The sequence below is a fragment of the Chrysochloris asiatica genome, unplaced genomic scaffold (assembly GCF_000296735.1).
Source record: "Chrysochloris asiatica unplaced genomic scaffold, ChrAsi1.0 scaffold00036, whole genome shotgun sequence".
Classification (NCBI taxonomy): domain Eukaryota; kingdom Metazoa; phylum Chordata; class Mammalia; order Afrosoricida; family Chrysochloridae; genus Chrysochloris; species Chrysochloris asiatica.
The window spans coordinates 7,664,352-7,683,696 of record NW_006408554.1 but is presented as its reverse complement, the minus strand read 5'-3'; the positions used below and the strand labels follow the sequence as shown (position 1 = coordinate 7,683,696).

General features: G+C 41.5%; 1 protein-coding gene across 1 annotated transcript in view; it reads right to left on the bottom strand.

Annotated features, from left to right (window-relative positions):
- The window catches only part of SLCO5A1 (solute carrier organic anion transporter family, member 5A1), a 215,815-nt gene extending 198,353 nt beyond the window's left edge, over positions 1–17,462 (bottom strand). The window contains exon 1 of the mRNA XM_006860073.1: positions 16,547–17,462. Within this exon, the coding sequence (XP_006860135.1) occupies positions 16,547–17,462 (916 nt within the window). The remainder of the gene's footprint in view (positions 1–16,546) is intronic.
- Positions 17,463–19,345: the final 1,883 nt, after the last annotated feature.

Below are 19,345 nucleotides of genomic sequence, written 5' to 3'. Positions count from 1 at the left end.
TACAAAGATGGAAGAATGTACCATGCTCCTGGATAGGAAGACTTAACATTGTGAAAATGTCAATACTGCCCAAAGCAATTTACACATATAATGCAATACCAATCCAGATCCCAACAACATTCTTCAAAGAGATGGAAAAAGCAATTACAAACTTTATATGGAAAGGAGACAGACCCAAGATAAGCAAAGCGCTGCTTATAATATAGAGTAGACTCTGTTGAAGAGACTATCCCCTCCCCATGGAACATATTTTGGTGTTTTGTCGAAGTTCAATTGGCTGTATGTAGATGCGTTAATTTCTGGATTCTCGATTCTATTCCATTGATCTATGTACCTTTCATTGTACCAGTACCAAGCTGTTTTGACCACTGTAGCCATGTAGTCTATTTTAAAGTCAGGGAGTGACAGGCCTCCAACCTTATTCTTGTTCTTAAGCAGCGCTTTGCTTATCTGTTTATTTAGATACAGAAGAAGGCATATAATCCTAGGAACACCAGTATACTAACATGAGTTACTGTCAAGTTGATTAAGCAAACCAAATTATGCCAGAGTAGAACTGTTATCCACAGGATTTTCAGTGCAGTAGATCATCTTTCTTCCACAGTGCCACTGTGTGGAAACAAACTTCCAACATTTTTGTTAGCAGCCAAGCGCATAAACCTTTTGTACTACCCAGCGACTTTGGGACTACCCTTCAAAACTTGCTAATTCACTCTGTTAACTTGTTGTAGCTGTTAGGTGCCATTGGGTCAGTTCCGACTCAGTAGCCTTATGCACAACTGCCCAGTCCTGAACCATTCTCACAATTGTTGTTACATTTGAGCCCATTGCTGCTGCCACTGTGTCAATCCATTTTATTGGGGATCTTCCTCTTTTTCCTGAAACCTCCATTTTACCAAGCATGATGTCCTTCTCTAGGGTCCCTTCTGATAACATATCTGAAGTACAAGAGATGAAGTTTCACTATCCTGGCTTCTAAGGAGCTCTCAAATCTATCTTGGAAGAAGAAGAACCAATGTATTCTTCTCCATAATTCAAATACATTGATCATTCTACAGTCTTCGTTATTCATCGTCCAACTTTCACATGCATATGAGGTGGTTGAAAATATCATGCTTTGCGTTAGATGTACCTTAGTCCTCAACTGATATCCTTGCTCTTTAACACTTTTTAAGAGGTCTTTAACAGCAGATTTGCCTGATGTAATACGTTGTTTGATTTCTGTCAACTTGGTGGTGGTGGCTGTGAGCCATGGAGTAAGTTCCGATTCATAGCGACCCTGTATAAGGGTTTCTGAGGCTGTAAATCTTTACAGGAGCAGAAAGCCTCATCTTTCTCCCATAGAGCAACGGGTAGATTTAAACTGCTAACCATTTGGTTAGCAGCTCAGTTTGTAATCTAGTACACTACCAGAGCTCCTTACATATATAGAAATGAAACTGAGATGTCAAGAGGGTTTTCTAGAGGTCATGCAGTGCGCAAGTGCTAAGTAAATAGTCTAACTAGATTAGCAGGGCCTTGTGGTTAGTTTTAGAAACACAATTTGCTTGTTATACTAAAGTAGGAAAGTCCCCTTCCCTACTGCTCCAATCCTTATTCAGGCTTTCACAGAACCACAGAACATTAGAACTAGAAGTCATCTGAGAAGATGAAGGGACTTCAAAAAGGTCATGGAAATATGGAATTCAAACATAGTGGATTGTTCCATGTATTTTTTGAAGGTCCCTCATACATCATTTGGCAGAACAAGAAACTTACGTCTGAAAGGCTACACAATTTGATCAAGGTCACGTCAGCAATTACTGCTGAGTTTGTGTTGAATTATAAATTAGCCACCTACACATCATTTACCATTTCTACAAAACTGGATGACCTGGAAAGTTGAAGCTCTAAATTAGTATTTCCCGAAGTGGCATTCAGCCTTACAGAAGTAAATGAATAAATGTCCCATGAGAATCCATGTGAGGGTCACACAAGCCTCTTTCTGACAACAGTCACTAGAGAATATATAAAAGTAAAGAAAACGTACATAAAGAAAAGCATCCTACACCCACACAACCTGAACTCCTGTGCCGGAAAAGCAGAGATTCAGAGCTGTGCTCTCTGTCACTCTTCCTGTCTTTCATTTATCCACTACCTTCCCATCTTGATCAAATTCTTAAAACAAAACTAATTTCTTTTGACCTCTTTATAGCAATGAAGTAACTAGAGTCATCTTAAAGAGATGATTCTAAGACAATATATTTTGCATAAATCTTTCTCCTGTAGGAAATTCCTCAGATTCTCCTAAGAAGATTGTTGCATCTTGTTCAAAGTTGCTGCTGCTCTACCTGAGGGAAAGTCATTTAAATTCAGCTCAAATTAGATCCGTGGCCAACTTCCAGCAGAAATTAACTACCAGGTAAATAAGTCAATTTCTAGACAAAATGCTGGCAGATATTTTCCACACAACAATGTAAAGACACTTTGCAAAAGAGGGTTGTTAGTCCATTTTTATGTATTGATCCAAACTTGATTTACACTTAAAATTCTAAGGTTTAGGATTTATTACACCAAGTCTTGCTCTCTTAAGCTTCTCCCCTCAGCTATAAAAAATAATAATAATAATATTTTGAAACATCTATGTCCTTCATAAGAAATCAAGATTTTTTAAAAAGCAAGTGTATAGAACAAGATCAAAATCTTTCTTGCTGAAATAGTATATCTAAGAATTCTCACATGCTAGAAAGTCAGAAAGTGTACAATTCAGCTTTAGACACTTAAAAATTATGTAATTTCATCCTGCTGAGACTATTAATTACATGAAAATGCTCTTTACTTTTAAGCAAGAGCAACCTGCACCCACCTTTCTAGATGATATTAGGTAACTGGGATTGCGATTTTGCATGGTGACAGTTTCATGAGCAATCACAATTCCCAGGAGAGGAAGTAGACTTCTGAATTTATCATCAAGTAAACCACAGCTGCCTGGAAAAAAAGCTAACGGAATGCCTCGATTCCCCAGGGACAGCTGTCACATGGCACTATCACTCAAACTGTCAATGGGTAAGACACGTGACAAAGAGACAACTTCACATGGCTCAAGGAAACATCCCTCTCCAGACCCAAATTCCAAATTTCAGAAAAAGGCCATATCAGGTCAAGCTGATTAAGGCATGAAACTAAAGAACGGAGACATTTAGAGCTATAGGAATCTAAAGAATCATTAGCCTCACCTCCCCATCTCCTTTATGTTACTGCTAAGTGCCACTGAGTCGATTCCAATTCATAGTGACCCTATATAGGGTGTCCAAGGAGCAGCTGGTAGGCTTAAGCCACTGTTCTTGTGGCTTGCAGACCAGTGCTTATCCTACAGCACTACACCAGAACTCCTGTAAGATAACAATCAATTGCTAACTGCAAGGTCAGTCCCTCCTCGGAAACTCTATACAGGGTCACTATGAGTCAGAACAGACTCGATAGCACTTAACATCTCCTTTATAGACAATGAATTTAAGAAACTTGGCCAAATCACAAAGAAGTTTATAGACTTTTCCCCTGCTCTCTTGTAATAGACTGAATTGTGTCTCCAAAAAAAGATACAAGTGGGAAGCTTAATTCCTGTATCTGCAAATAGGACCCTACCTGGGGAAATAGGATCTTTCTTAAGCCATATGGGAGCACAAAAGTTTCTACTCCAAACCCCTTCTAAGTGACAAAATGTGAATCACACAGACAGGGAATCACACGTATGAGGAAAGCAGCATGTGAGGACCCATCTACAAACCAAACGAATGCCAAGAAACGCCCAGCACTACCAGGAAGAATCCAGAGAGTTGGTGGGGAGAGAGCACAGCTTTGCACACACCCTGAATTTAGACTCCTAGCCTCCGGAACTGTGAGAAAGAAATTCCTGTTTTTTAAAACTACCCGCTTTGTGGCATTTTGTTATGGTAGTCCAAGGAGAGCTCGCCTCTTCATAACTTCAATAGTTTTGGCTTTGGGCTAAAAGTCTTGAGTCCTGACTTCTTAAATAATCCTGAGTACATTATTTAATCTCCATAAACCTCAATTTCCTCATTTGCAAAATTCAGAAGATAAAAGTAGCTGCTGCATAGTGTGATGATTTTGTTTTGCTTTAGGATAAAACAAGAAAATAAAGTATGTAACACAATGTCTGGAATATGTTAAACACTCAAAAATATTAGCTGTTAAAAACAACACTTGTTTCCAAAAAACAAATCCTTGCTGTTTACTCAACTCCAATTCGTAGTGACAAAGTAGAACTGCCCCAGAGTAGTAGGGTTTCCAAGGCTGTAAATCTTTCAAAACAAAACAAAACAAAACAAATTGCTCCATCTTTCTCCCTGCTTAGCTGCTGGTGGGTTCCAACTACTGATCTTTTTATTTACCACTCAAACTCTAAACTACTTTAGCCTTTGTTGGATCCCCATAAATGAAATCATATTTAAGATTTGGGTCTTGCTTTTTGTTTTTTAGTCAATTAAACTGTCATTTCTTTTTAAGAGGCATTCTAGGTTTTACATGCCTTATAAGTCTAGGACCATAGAAGTACAAACAAATTTGTATTGGAAGAAGTACAGCCAGAGCACTCCTAAGTGAGGATGGCTAGACTTCATCTCAAGTACACTGGCCATGTTATCAGGAGGGACCAGTCTCTAGAGCAGAACATGATGCTTGGAAAAGTAGAGGGTCAGGAAGAATACCCAGCTGGCATTTGAAATTCTGGTGGCATAGCTTCTAACATCATAGTATATAAGCAAACCACCAAAGTACAACAAGTTGATAACAGGGTGCTGGATGGATAGATGCACACATAGCTGTGTGTGGATACACACACAAGCGTATTTATATTACTACAAAACTTTTTTTCATGTTTTTCTAGTTCTTACTTATTTTGTTGTTGTTGAGAAGATACACTACAAAACATACGCTGATTCTACAGTCTGTACATGTACACCTTAGTGAAGCTGATAACATTCTTCAACTGGTTCAGCTGTCCTCATTCTCCTTTTCCTGAGTTGTTCCTTCCACGTTAACATAAATTCACTGCTACTGACTGCTATCGTTTCTATCTAATAATTCAAGTTGCTATTGTCACTGGAAAGGAGCTCTGGTAGCGCAGTGGTTACCATTCGGGCTATGAACCACAAGGTCAGCGGTTCGAAACTACCAGCTGTTCCGCGGGAGAAAGATGAGGCTTTCTGCTCCCATAAAGATTTACAGCCTCGGAAACCCTGTGCAGGGTCGCTATGGGTCAGAACCAACTCCACGGCATACAACAATAACAACATTGTTAATGGATGGAGAACAAGAAAGACCATAGAAGAATTGGTGCATTTGAGTTATGGTGTTGGAGGAGAATATTAAAAGTACCATTGACTGCCAAAAGACAAAACAGATCTGTTCTGGAAGAAGTACGACCAGAATGCTCCTTGGACGTCAGGATGGGCACACATCATCTCTCATACTTCAGACATATTGTCAGGAGGGACCAGATCCTGAAGAAGGATATCATATTTGATAAAGCAGAGAGTTGGAGAAAAAGAGGAAGACCCCCAGTGAGATGGATTGGCACAGTGGCAGCAGCAATGGGCTCAAGCATGGCAACAATTGTGAGGTTGGCGCAGGACTGAGCAGTGTTTTGTTCTATTGTGCATAGGATTACTATGCGTCAATACAGACTTGATAGGACCTAACAATAATTGTTACTTTGAGCCCATATAGTTCTAAAAAGAGGAAAATGCTCACGATAGATCTTTCTTACCAGTTAAGCTATTGTTTTGTTTTCACAGAACTTCACGGAATATTTTCGGTTTAAGGTTGAGTGAGTATCAGGACAATAGTTACAGGGTTTGATGCAGCTTCCAGGACTCCAGAAATTCTAGAGTCCACAAGAACCTGAAGTTTTATTCTGCATTTTCTGCCTTTTGATTGAGATTCGTCTATGACATATTTGATCATAATTTTCAGTAATAGAAGCCAGGCAGCATCCACTTCCACTGGTATCATGGCAGATGAGATTCTCATACATGGAGGCAAGTAGCCATACATTCCGTATCTTTGTTCTGTTCCTGACTCCCCTCTCCCTCTGTTGACAAGACCACTTGTCATGCCTTGGATGGACATTTGCAAGTTTTCAGGACCACGGGCACTAAACAAAAAACCAGAAGTCAACAGCACTTAACAACAAGAACGGGAAGTACTGTTACCAGGCCAATGAACTAGAATATCCCGTGAAACCTCTCCCATGAGGTGTCTGTGTATGAGTAACCTCAATAGCTACTCTCTGCCTCTTTATTTGTCATTGTTGTAAATATATCTGTCACACAATATTTGTCAATGCAACTCTTTAAAGGTGTAACTTATTAACAGCAATTAAAATAATCAGCTATAGAACCCTGTCCTTAGTGAATGTGATTTTTCTATCACCATGAAACCTCCTTCTTCCCTTCCTTCTCATTGCTGATAACCCTAATAAACTTTGGTTTCTGTCTATTTGTCTTCTCTTGTCTTTTTATATAGGTAAAGTCATATAATATTTGTGCTTTTGTGAGACTTCTTTTACTCAGCTTAATATATTCAAGCACCATTCACACTGTAGTATGTATCAAGACTTCATTTCTCCTTCTGACTAAGTAGTATTCCATTGTATGTATGCACCACATTTTGTTCATCATTCATCTATTGGGCATTTAGGTTGTTTCCATCTTTTAGCTCTTGTGAATAGTCATGCAGTGAACATTGGTGTGTGCCTCTTTATTAGTTTCTGTTTTCAAGTCTTTGGGGGAATATACATATTTAGGAGTGGAATTGCTGAGTCATATGCTAGTTTTATTTTTTTTGAGGAACTGCCAAACTGTTTTTCACATTGGCTGTACCCATTTGCATTCCCACCAGTTATGAATAAAGTTTCCAATTTCCCCACATCCTTGCCAGCGTTTTGGTTTTGGTTTTATCTTAGCCATCCTAGTAGGAATGACATGGTATCTCATTGTGGTTTTGATTTGCATCTTTCTGGAAACTAACAAGACACTGAGCATGTTTTCATGTGTTTGGTGGCCATTCGAATGTCTTCTTTGGTGAAATGTCTACTCAAGTCTTTACCTATTTTATGACTGGGTTATTTGCATTTTTATTGTTGCGTTCTTGAAGCTTTGTAAATATTTTGGCTATCAGATTCTTGTCAGACATAAAATTTCAAAAGATATTCTCCAGATTGGTAGCTTGTTTCTTCAATTTTTCGGTAAAGTTTATTTGTTTATTTGATGAATAAAAGTTTTTTATATTTCTGAAGTCAGGTCCTATTTATTTATTTTGCCTTTTACTGTTTGGGCTTTTGTTATTAGCTAATCCTTTGCAGGCATCCTGGTATGGCACTATAGGATAACCACTGGGATAACAGAAAAATAGACAGTTCAAATCCACCAGTCACTCCTTGGAAACCTATACAGGGTTGCTATGAGTCAGAAAGGACTTGATGGCATTGAACAACAACTGTCCTTTGTTTAAAGCTTACCTGAGAGCATTACCCCTGTATTTTTTTCTAAGAATTTTACGGTTTTAGTTTGCACATTTAGATCTTAATCCATTTAGAATTGGGTTTTTGTGTGTGTGTGTGTATGGTTTCCAGTTTCATTTTTCTGCATATGGAAATTCAATTTTCCCAGCACTATTTATTAAAGAGATTCTTCTTTTCCCATAGAATGGACTTAGCACTCTTCTCAAATCTCAGTTGACCGTAGATGTGTGGGTTTATTTCTGGAGATATATATATTGTTATACCAGTGCCCAACAACAACAACAACCAGTACCAGGTTGATTCGGTTATTCTGGTTGTATATGGATAAACAATCTGTATGCCAAAGCTGACTGCTGTCAAGTCAGTTTCTACTTATAATGACCCTGTAGAACTGGGTAGAATACACCTAAATTAAATGCCACATCTTTCTCATGCAAAGTGACTGATGAGCTCAAATCATTAACCTTATCATTAACAGCCCAAGGCTTAAACCAGTGCACCACCATGGCTCATTCTATAGCTATAGAGGATGTTTTAAAATTAGGAAGTGTGAGTCAGCCTATTTTGTTCCTCTTTTTCAACATTGCTTTAGCTATTCAGAGCCTCTTGCCATTCCATATAAATTTGAGGATTTGTTTTTCAGTATCTGTAAAGAACACTGTTGGAATTTGTTGGAATTGCATTGAATCTATAGATCGCTTACTCTAAAACACCTACGAACTAAAACTCAACTAACTTCGAGTTTATTCTACTTTTAGAAAATTGAGGGCATATAGGAAAGAAAAAGCCACCAGGGGCTTATCTTTAAAACAATAATTACTTCTATGTCTGTCTTGGTTTGATTCTTGTTCACCAAGCTTCTTACTGATCTATCAAGTAAATGAAGACCACAGTTGTGGAACGGGAACACCCTATACCCCTCAATCATCAAAGGGCTTCCTACCTCAGGCAAAAACACAGACTCATAGGTTAATTAGCCAAAATCTGACGTGCAGAAACTTCTGGTGCAAAATCCATAGATTCTCAGAAAGTTCAATTAATCTGAATACGACATTACTGAACGCCAACTATTCAAAACTGCCAGCAGTTCCATGGGAGAAAGATGAGGCTTTCTGCTCCCATAAAGACTTACAGCCTCAGAAACCCTATGTAGGGTCACTATGATTTGGAACCAACTCCACAACACATAACCAATAACCAACAACCAACCAGTAAAGACTGTGTTGTACAATGCTCCCAAGGAGTGACTTCTTCCCTCCTTCCCAATTATCAAGATTTTTATACTCAGACAGAGAAAAATGTCTCACTTCCCACTCTCTCCACTCTGGAACTCTAGAGTTTGACTTCTGTTTTGACAAAGCCATGGTGTCTTTCATCTGTGCCACCCCTTACATTTTGCAGAGCAATTGCACACATGATTCTGTCTGGTCCTCAAAATATGACAGTGACAATAACAAATGGAATATTCCCTATTATAATATGAATTGTGTCCCGCGCCCCCCCCCCCAATTATGTGTTGGAATCCTTACCCTTGTGCCTGTACATGTAAAAGGGTTTTCTTTGTAATGCTAATCAGAATAAATCAGGGTAGGGTGCATCCTAAACCTAATCATTTCTGTGCTATAAAATGAGGTTAGACACAAAAGCACACATGGGGGGAAATAGATGAAATGTGAAGATGATCAGGGAACCAAGGCACTCTGGGGCTAGAGACACTGAGAGGAAAGCCTTCCCTGAGAACCACCAACAAAGAGAGCCTTGCTCTAAAGTCAGTGCCCTGATTTGGACTTCTACTCTCTGTGGAAAAATAAATTTTTGTTCATTGAAGCCACCCACTTGTGGTATTTCTGTTATGTCAGTACTGAGAAACTAAGTCACCCCCATGTGGAAAGAGAGACGGGAAAAAGTTAAGGAATCTGTTGAAAGTCCCATAACTAGCAATTGCTAGCTGTTGTTAGGTACCTCCGAGTCAATTACAATCCACAGTGACAAGCACAACAGAAGGAAACACTACTCTGTCCTGCGTCATCCTCACAACCGTCACATTAGTTCGTCTAACATATAGATCTTCAGTCTCCTTACTCAGTGTTTTTTCTAAGGCACTGAGCCTGTTCCAACCTTCCTCTGTGGTGTGAAGTCAGGGCTAATAGTGAAATGTAATGGCTGGAACCCCCAGTGCTTGATTGATGACCACACTGTGCCAATCACAGTTAAACTGAATATCTTCCCAGTAGGAGTTATGGCTTTTTATTCTAGAAATGCATCCTTTTTCCCCCTTTCCCATATGCTTAGCCTGTTTTTCTCCTTTCCCTATTGGTTCATGAGTTTCTTGCCCCCAAAGGATCACATTTTCTCCCTCTCTTCTTGAGATACAATTACACATAATGGTCTAGTTACTAATCTTACTTCTTACTAATGCCTACAAAGCATCCTCTATACTCCTAGTCAACACTACATCTTTCGCAGGAGTTAGGCGTTTAGTGGGGATACATGCTGCTGTATCCATTCCATGACCATGTCACTTCTACATTTACAGTTGCCAGATTATCGGCCTAGAACTTTCAAAAGTCTAAGATATACAATTACATTTCATTTCAGTGGTTGCAACACTAATTCAGATATGTGCTTCTGCCTGTAATTACTAACCTGCTACGTTATTTTTTTTTTTTTCCTTCTGTGCTTTCAATGAAAAAAGAAAGACTGATCTCAAGGTTTGGAGTAGGTGATGAAAAAGGAAATATAAATGGACAGTTTTGTGGAAAACAACAAAATACTTTAACCGGATATTTATTAGGAAAAATCCTACACTATTATTAGCATATTGTTCATGTTTTAAGAACACAGTAGTTTCTCTAATTTTAATAGGCACAAAAGTAACCTATAAAAACATCTTTAAAAAGTTAAGAGAATCATCTTGTTCTGACCATGTTTTAATCTCTTTAGATCAGTTCTGCATTCTTCTGCACCATTCTCAAAACTGCTGAATGTGGCACATCTTTGGGTTTCAGTTGACTTTTAGGGCATTTTGCCAAAGAACCACACAACGTGGAGGGAAGTTCATGGGCACAAGGGTCATAAACACTTGATTTTGAAATCTGACTTTGTCACCAACTCGTGCCCTTAGGCACATCACTTGACATCTCTGAGCTTCAATTTCCTCATCCATAAAACAGAATAAACACCCATCTCAGAAAGCTATTGAAGAGATTGATGTTGTTGTTGTTAAGTGCCATGGAGTCGGTTCTAACCCATAGTGACCCTGTATAGGACTTCCAAGGAGTGGCTGGTAAACTTGAACCACTGACCTTGCAGTCTAGCACGTTAACCCACAGCGTCAAATTGAAGAGATTAAATAGAATGATATACGAGGGGAGTTCAAAAAGTTCCTGGAAAATTTCATTATCTTTTCATTCCATTTTCCACAAACTTTTTGAAGCCCCCTCATACTTTATTTACTTTATTGTATATTTAACAAAGTACCTGTAACAAATTATAATACAATTAGTAGATTATGTTTATCTGTGTGTGTACTGGAGTCTTGGTGTGGTGCTGTGGGTTAATGCGCTGGACTGCACGGTTGCTTTGAACTGTAAGACTGGCAGTTCAAGCTCACCAGCCACTCCTTGGGCACCCTATACAGGGTTACCATGAATCGGTACTGACTCAACGGCACTTAACAACAACAACAATGCGTATATTATATACAAACTCAAAACTCATGGCCATCAATTCTAACTTATAGTCACCCTGTAGGATAAGGTAGAACTGCTCCATAGGGTTTTCGAGGCTGTAATTCTTTATGGAAGCAGACTGCTTCATCTTTCTCCAATGGAGTGGCTGGTGGATATGAACTGCCAACCTTTAGGTTAGCAGCCCAACGTTTAAATCCACTGTGCCATCTGTGCTCCTTAAACAAATGCATATAATATATACATACACAACAAAAAGCATACGTATAGCTAGATATAGTACCTGAAGAGTGAGCCCCTGTGTGGCACAAACAATTAAGCATTCAACAACCAGTCAAAAGGTTCGTGGTTCAAACCCACCCAGAGGTGCCTCCGGAGCTGGGCTGCTTCTGAAACGTCAAGCTTTCAAAACTGTATAGTGTAGTTCTACTCAACACACATGGAATGGTCACTAAGAGGAATCAACTCATTGACAGCCAATAACAGCATAATTCCTGGTACTCAAAACACTAGCTTTCATTGAGCACCATTTACCATGAAGCAGAATTATCATGGGCTTCCCAAAGAAGGTATCCAAAGACATTCACTGAATTTTTTTTTTTTTTTCAGAAAACAATTATTAGTCAATAGTAGCGTAGTGGTTACGAATCGGGCTGCGAACCTTAAGGTCAGCGGTTCGAAACTACCAGCCGCTCCGCGGGAGAAAGATGAGGCTTTCTACTCCCGTAAAGATTTACACCCTAGGAAACCCTGTACAGGGTCGCTATGGGTCGGACCCGACTCGATGGCACTTAACAACAACAACAACAACATCTACCAAAAAGAAAAGCACATCATCATTTCTATGGTTTCCCCTTACCTTGCATAGTAGTATTTCTTCATTTCACTGACAGCCCCAAAGCATTGAGACTCGTCCATGTTTGGTCTTCCTAAAACAAGCATAGTACCTAGCACAAATTATTTAATTTATATGCACTTGCTGTTCTGAAAAGTAAAAACACAGGGCTCTTACAAGGCCATAGTCTCACTTTGGTTAGAGTTCTGCAAGTGCATCTGATGCAGACAATCCATGTCAATCACACCCACAAGTGGAGTTAAACGAAGATACGCTTTCAGAATAAATGGAATCAGAGACCAGCAAAATTACGATAAACAATTGGGATATTTACAGTCTCAAGGTGTTACTTGAAAGATTACTTACTATTTTCTAAGGGAGACATGTACCTTTATAATAGAAAGATGGGTAATCATCCACTCAACCAAGTGGCTAAACTTAACATTGTTAATGATTGGCTAGATGTGATGGGATAAGCACACAGCATTATCTATGAAGTAGTCTGACCAAAATATTTAGTCTGAATCTAACCAAGTCTTCAGGGTGAACTTCTAGTGTGCAGTACATGTAGGGAGTGGAGGAACAAAGGAAGCAGTACCATGAGGAATTATCACATATGTCTAGAATACAAAACATTCTACAAGCCAACTATAGCTTTGTCTCTTCAAAACAAAACAAAACAAAAGTCCATGCCCTAAAAAAAAAAAAAAGGGGGTTAAAGCCAAATTTAATGTATGGGTAAACCTTGATTGACTCCTAATTTGAAAAAGAGGCTTTGGGGAAACAACTGGGGGAATTTACATATGGACTGCATATTTGATATTGGTGGTGGCTGGTGGCTGCGTGCCATGGAGTCAGTTCCGATTCATAGGGACCCTGTACAGGGTTTCTAAGGCTGTAAATCTTAATGGGAGCAGAACGCCTCATCTTTCTCCCGCAGAACAGCTGGTAGTTTCGAACTGCTGACCTTGCGTTTCACAGATCGATTCATAACCACTACACTACCAGAGCTCCTTATATTTGATATTAGCAAATGATTATTACCTTTCTTAGGATGTTAAGGTTCCTACATAAATATATATGCACCATTCTCTATATATATATTTTTTTTTTTTTTTTAAGTACTTATATTTAGAAGACACATGTTAAAGCATTTATGAATCCTGGTGCGGCACTGCTATAGGAAAAGCACTAAACTGCTAACCAAAAGGTTGGTGGTTTAAACCTACCAGTCACTCCTTGGAAACCCTATTCAGAGTCACTATGAGTCAAAATTGAATCAATGGCACTTAACAACAAAAGTACTTAGGGTGAAGTATATTGGTGTCTGGGAGCATAGAAGCCCTGTAGGAGAAGCACTGGAATGCAAACTACAAGGTTGGCTGTTCTGGACTGCGAACCACAAGGCCCGTGTTTCAAGCCTGCCAGCCATTCCGCAGGGGAGAAATGAGGTTTTTCGTTCCTGCAAAGATTTACAGCCTCAGAAACCCTATACAGGACGGCTCTGATTCTGAACCAACTTGATGACACTTATCAACCATAACAATAGCAGTGTCTCCAATAATCTTCAAATGGTTTACCAAATAAATAAATAAATAATGCACACGGCATTGTTGCTGTTGCTAAGTGTCATGGAGTCAGTTCCGACTCAAAGTCACCCTATATAAGATTTCCAAGGAGCAGCTGGTAGATTTGATTTCTTTATGGTTAGCAATCCAGTACTTATCCTACAGCACTACATGATTCAAATATGACTAAAGAAACTATTACTGAATCTAAGTGGTGAGCATACTAGTATTCATTGTAGTATCCTTTTAATTATCTTACGTCTTTGAACATTTGTCGTATTGAATGTTAGAAAATATAGAGGTAAGTTAACAAGTGCGCTAGTACTCTCTGCTCTGAATGGAAATTTCTTTTTCTTGCATTTAATAGAAAAAATCTGGACAGTAATGACTGGGGACTATAAATGATACAAACCTCTCACCGAGAGTAGCTTCTGAGGACAGTAACTCTCCTGTAGAAAAAGCCCTCTTACATTCCTTATTTCCAATGTCCTTTGTAAAGCTTATTATTTCTATGTCAAGGATCCTTACAGCACATGGCCAGTAAATTGCTGGGTGTAGCTGACATTTGCTAGTTTTATCATCTTTTGTTTGTTTGTTTGTTTTTAATAAAGTAAAATCCCTTTTTCTTGTTTTATTTGGACTCCACAAGAGCAAGGTAAAAAAACAATGTCTCGTCGAGTATGACTGCTAGTCAGCCTTTTGAAAAGTTTGAATCTATTCTTTAGAAGTTCAGTTTTGAAGGCACAGTTAGTACATACCTCACAGAATTCTAGAAAGTAAATTATCCTGCCCACAATCTGGGTTGCTAACTTCAAGGTCAATAGTTCAAATCTACAAGGTACTCCTCTGGAGCAAGATGAGGCTTTCTGCTCCTGCACAGATTTACAGCCTCAGAAACCCTATACCAAGTCACTGTGACTCAGAACTGACTCAGTGCAAACAACCACTACCATTCCTGTCAGCAGGGCTTCACATGCATGAATGTCCTGTGCTTAACCCACTCACCGCCTTGGCCACTGGAGATTTATGCAAGTAAACATACCTAAGCCAAGAACTACCGCTTTTCCAAAACAGTAATGGATCTTTCTCTCAATGTCAGACAATTGTGGGTCTTCAACCAGTAATAAAAAAATGTTTTGGATGAACCTTATAATTCGTGAGGCTATTTCTACATAAAGATAACACCATGAGGAAATAATCAGGTATGCCTAGAATGCAGAATATCTAACAAACCAACTAACCTTGTTTCTTCAAAAAGTCCACCTCATGGAAAAAATGTGGTATCACTAAAGCTATGTTTTCATGGTTTTTCATAATGAGAAGTACTAGAGCATGTTTAAAGGATCCCTGATGGCATAGTGGGTTAAGTGTTGGGCTGTTACCTACTAGGTGGGCAGGCGGTTCAAACACACCAACCGTTCTGAGGCAAAATGATGAGACAGTCTGTCTACTTCTGTAAATCCTGGAAACCCTATAAACTGGACTTGACTGATTACAGGGGAGTTTTTCAAAGCCCCTTTTATATAATCTGCCTGCTCCATTATTCCTGTCTTTGGGGTGAGGGTTGAAAAGTAGCAATAGATGAAAGCAAGAAATAACCCAAAACTTCACAGAATAGCCTTCTATTTCTACCTGAATTTTTCTAGAAAGTTATCAATTTGAAGATAAACTTAATAAATTAGTTTTTCCAAAGGCAAGCAGCAAAATAGAGAAACACTAGCCCACACACAGTTTAGTTTCATTACTTGGGAAAAGAAATTGTGAGTCTAAAAATGAATTCAAATAACTCTCAACAAATTGATTCTCTCCCCAACTGAAAACCTACTGCAGAAGGCTAAACCTAAAACAAAGCAAGCACTGCTGGGCAGGTGGTGACAGTGGTGGGCCTTTGAGCTGATTCGGGCTGATAGTGACCCTGTACAGGGTTTCCGAGGTTGTAAATCTTGACCAGAGTAGAAACTTGATCTTTCTCCTGGAGCAGCTGGTGGATCTGAACTGCTTATGTAGCGGTTAGCAGCCCAACACATAATCCAACTATGCCACCACAGCTCCTTAACTGAACACTTGTTATTGTTAAGTGCAGCTGAGTTGGTTCTAACTCACAGGGACCTGACATAGGATTTCCACACTGGTGGGTTTGAATTGCTGAACTTGCCATCCAGTGCTTATTGAAGGACCCTGCTCTTAATCAACAAAATGGCATTGTAGCTATACCAAGTGGCACTGAATAAAGTCCTGCTTAGGCTTTCCTTCTCAGGAAAGATTAAGTCTTTATTACACCAAGAGACCCTCCTCCCGGTAGTTTCAGGTTTTAGGAAAATCTCCATAACCCCATTCATCGAAAACTCGCCAGAACTGTACCCAGGACCACATTGACATAAATATCCTAATCTGTAAGAAACAGGCAGGCTCTTGGTCTCTTTTGGGAGTACTCCCTCCCAGGTTTACAATCAATAAATAAACCTGCCTGCTGTCAAAGCCAACTCTCTCTCCTTGTCTCTTTCATCTGTTATTTCCTACACTTATACTACAACACCACACTTCTTGTTATTAAATGTCGTCAATTAAGTTCTCACTCATAGTGACCCTGTAGAGGGTTTCCAAGGAGCAGCAGGTGAATTTGAACCATTGTTGGGGTTCAAACTGGCCTTACCTTCCACACTAGGACTCCACACAACCACACTGTTGTTGTTAAGTGTCACCGAGTCGGTTCCTACTCACAGCAACTCCGTATAGGGTTTCCAAGGAGTGGCTGGTGAGTTTGAAAAACCAACCTTGTGACTCAAATCGACCTTGCAGCCTACACTAGAACTTTAAAATATCCAGAAAAATGTGAAATAAATCATTTCCTTTTTATTTTTTAGAGAAAGGTAAGTTTCAGTACAAGTTCAACCCAAGAATATCTAAAGCCTCCAGGGCAGAATGGTCTTACCTAGATACAAGGATGCGTTTTCTTTCTTGACATTATCATCTAAGTAGGTTGGTCCCAGGGTATAAATAGGTGTGGATCCCATTCCAATAAGAATCTGTGCGCAAATGAATAAAGCCACATAAACCCAGTGATTATTTGCTCCCAAGTCCTTCAGGCAGGAGGGAGGCTCCAAAGTTGTCGTGAAGTTTCCATTCTGACATAGGCCATAGTTGGAGGCTGACGCGTTCACCTCTTGAATCTGGTAGGGTGGGGAGATGAAGTGAGGTAAAGCAAAGAGGGCAGCTCCGATGGCGATGAAAAGTCCACCCACAGCCAGCCACAGGGGCCGTCGTCCCCGGCCGCCAAAGTAGCTAACGAACACCACCACCACCAGGCTCCCAATGTCAAAGCAGCTGACCAACATTCCCGACTCGGAACTCTTCAGGCTGTACCGCCTTTCAATGGTAGTTATGACACTGCTTAAGTACCCAGAGACCATTAACGCCTGGATGAAGGTCAGGAAGCACATGCAAACCAGGAAGCAACGGGAATCCGTGAGGACCACATAGAGACATCTTTTCCCCTGTAGCGTTGCCAGAGCAGAGGACACTGAGACTGTTTTACTGACGTCCACCCTGTGGTTACAGTCCACAAACCCCGCCATACCCACCGAAGTGGACTGGGCAGAGGGGCTGGGGGGCAACGGGCTGGTGCCTTGCTGTAACTCCTGCAGGACTAAAGAATCCGTACTGCTGAAGGCCGGCTTGGCATCTACAGTCGCGGGACTGCGCTCAAGCCGGCAGGAGGCGCTGTTCAAGACGGGTAAACTCCTGGACCTAAACGTCTCTGACTCGCCTTTCCCTTGGACAGCTCCTTCTTTGGCCAGTGCGTCCAGCTGTTCTCCCTCCGGAGGCTGCAACCCAGAGCCTAGGTCCATGGTTCTTATTCAAATTCAATTGCTGATCGCACTCAAGGCCTCTGGCGCTTTTCATCCAGCGGCACAGGGGGTCGAAACCCGGGGGACGCACTCGTGCCCACCAGAGACGGGGGCTGGGGATGCAGAGCCAGGATTCAGAACCACGCAGCAGGGCATTCTCACCAGCAGAGAGGCACGCAGGGCATCCTGACCGCAGACGCGGCCCCGAGGCTCCACAGCCGCGTGCCTCGAAGGGCAAGGGTTTGTCCCGTCCAGCGATGAACCCTGCTTGGCGTCCACCTCCGGGCGGTAGCTCGCGGCGGGCGTCGTCCACGTCCCGGGTGCATTCCCTCCGCCACCGCCGCTCCGCCCGCCGACCAGAGACAGTGCGCTCCGCGCCCAGCGTGGGGGCACTTAGAGCTACTGCCCACGCCGCATATAGTCCAGTTGGGCCAGGGTCACCTGGTCCTCGCCGCCTCGGCTCCCAAGACCCTCTAGCGTGAAACTGCCAATCTGGAAAGCAGAGAGAGGACTGTCAGCGGAAGATCGGTAGGGGTTGGGGCAGGCGATGGATGACCCGGACAGCCCCAGATGAAACAGAGGGGCAAAAGAGGAGCGGAACCCTGGAGCAGGGGGCTACTGTCAGCTGCAGCCTTCAGTCCCAGAACAATAAGCAGCAGGAGGTCGGTAGAGACCCTCCCTCATTGTCTGCTGCGGGCCTGCCCCCCCACCCCGCCCCTTTTTCCTGAAACAGCGCATCTGCTTTTATATGCTAATAATGATTAACCTGGCAGTCCTGACTAAGAGACAATGTCTTCTATTGCAGCGAACTAATTGCAATCTTTTTGCACTCCCACTGAAAATAGAAAATGCCCAAAAGAACAAAGGAAAGTTTTTTGTTGTTGTTTTACAAACACACAATGCATTCTCAAAAAAAAAAAAAAAATGTTTTTTAATGGGCTGAGGGAGGTAGATCTACATGTGCAGAATCGTGTGTACACAGTTGTACCTAGGCACGTGTGCACGACTGGATGCGAATCCGTCCTTTCCATCAATTAGAAACGCCTTCAAAGCCAAAGACAGCAGCAAAAAGGTCAATGTACTTCTCTCTTTATTCCCAACACTAAAAATAACACTCACCCACCCCCGCCCGAAAGAACTATTCAATTACAAATACCAGGGGCATTCGAGGCTGAAGCTCACACTCAGTCCCAGAACGGAACGCTGTGTCGAGTGAATCCGAAAATCAATTTACTTTGCTGAGGGGTGGGGAAACCACCGCAACCAAACAAAGAGATGCCAGTACGCTGCCACAGTTGACAAGAGGGAGTCTCCGAACCCGCTTTCCACGCGTTAGACCACCCGGGAGGTTTGCTATTTACACTGAGCACACACCAGGAGTTTGGGCCCTGAGGTTGAGCGTGCCCGCGAGAGCGCGCGTACACGCGTACACACACACACACACACCGAGTACGTGTTGGAACCACTAGCACGAGCCTCCTCCTAGCCTGCATTCAAACGGGAGCCTAAAAACAGATGTACCCGCAGGATAGAACTCCAGCCCCAATCTCGGGGACCCCCATCTCAATCCTCCTAACCCGGGAAATATGCACCAGGTGGGAGAGGAGAGTTGCTTTGCGCTGCATTGGCTTTCAGTCTGCGGCGCGCCTTTGTGATGCTAGTGAGGAAAGAAAGGAGGAAGGATAAGGGAGAAATGTGGAGAGACAGGCGGCCAGAGATAGCCACTCCGATGTCTCGCTCAGCTTGGCGTTGCCGGACGCAGTCCCAGATTCCTGGTTTGCGAGTCGCTCACCACCCTGGGTTTCCCCTACGCCTCCTCACCGTGGAGCCTTCTTGGGGAACCCCACCGGTGGCCGCACGCCGAGCCTGGGAATCCCGTAAAC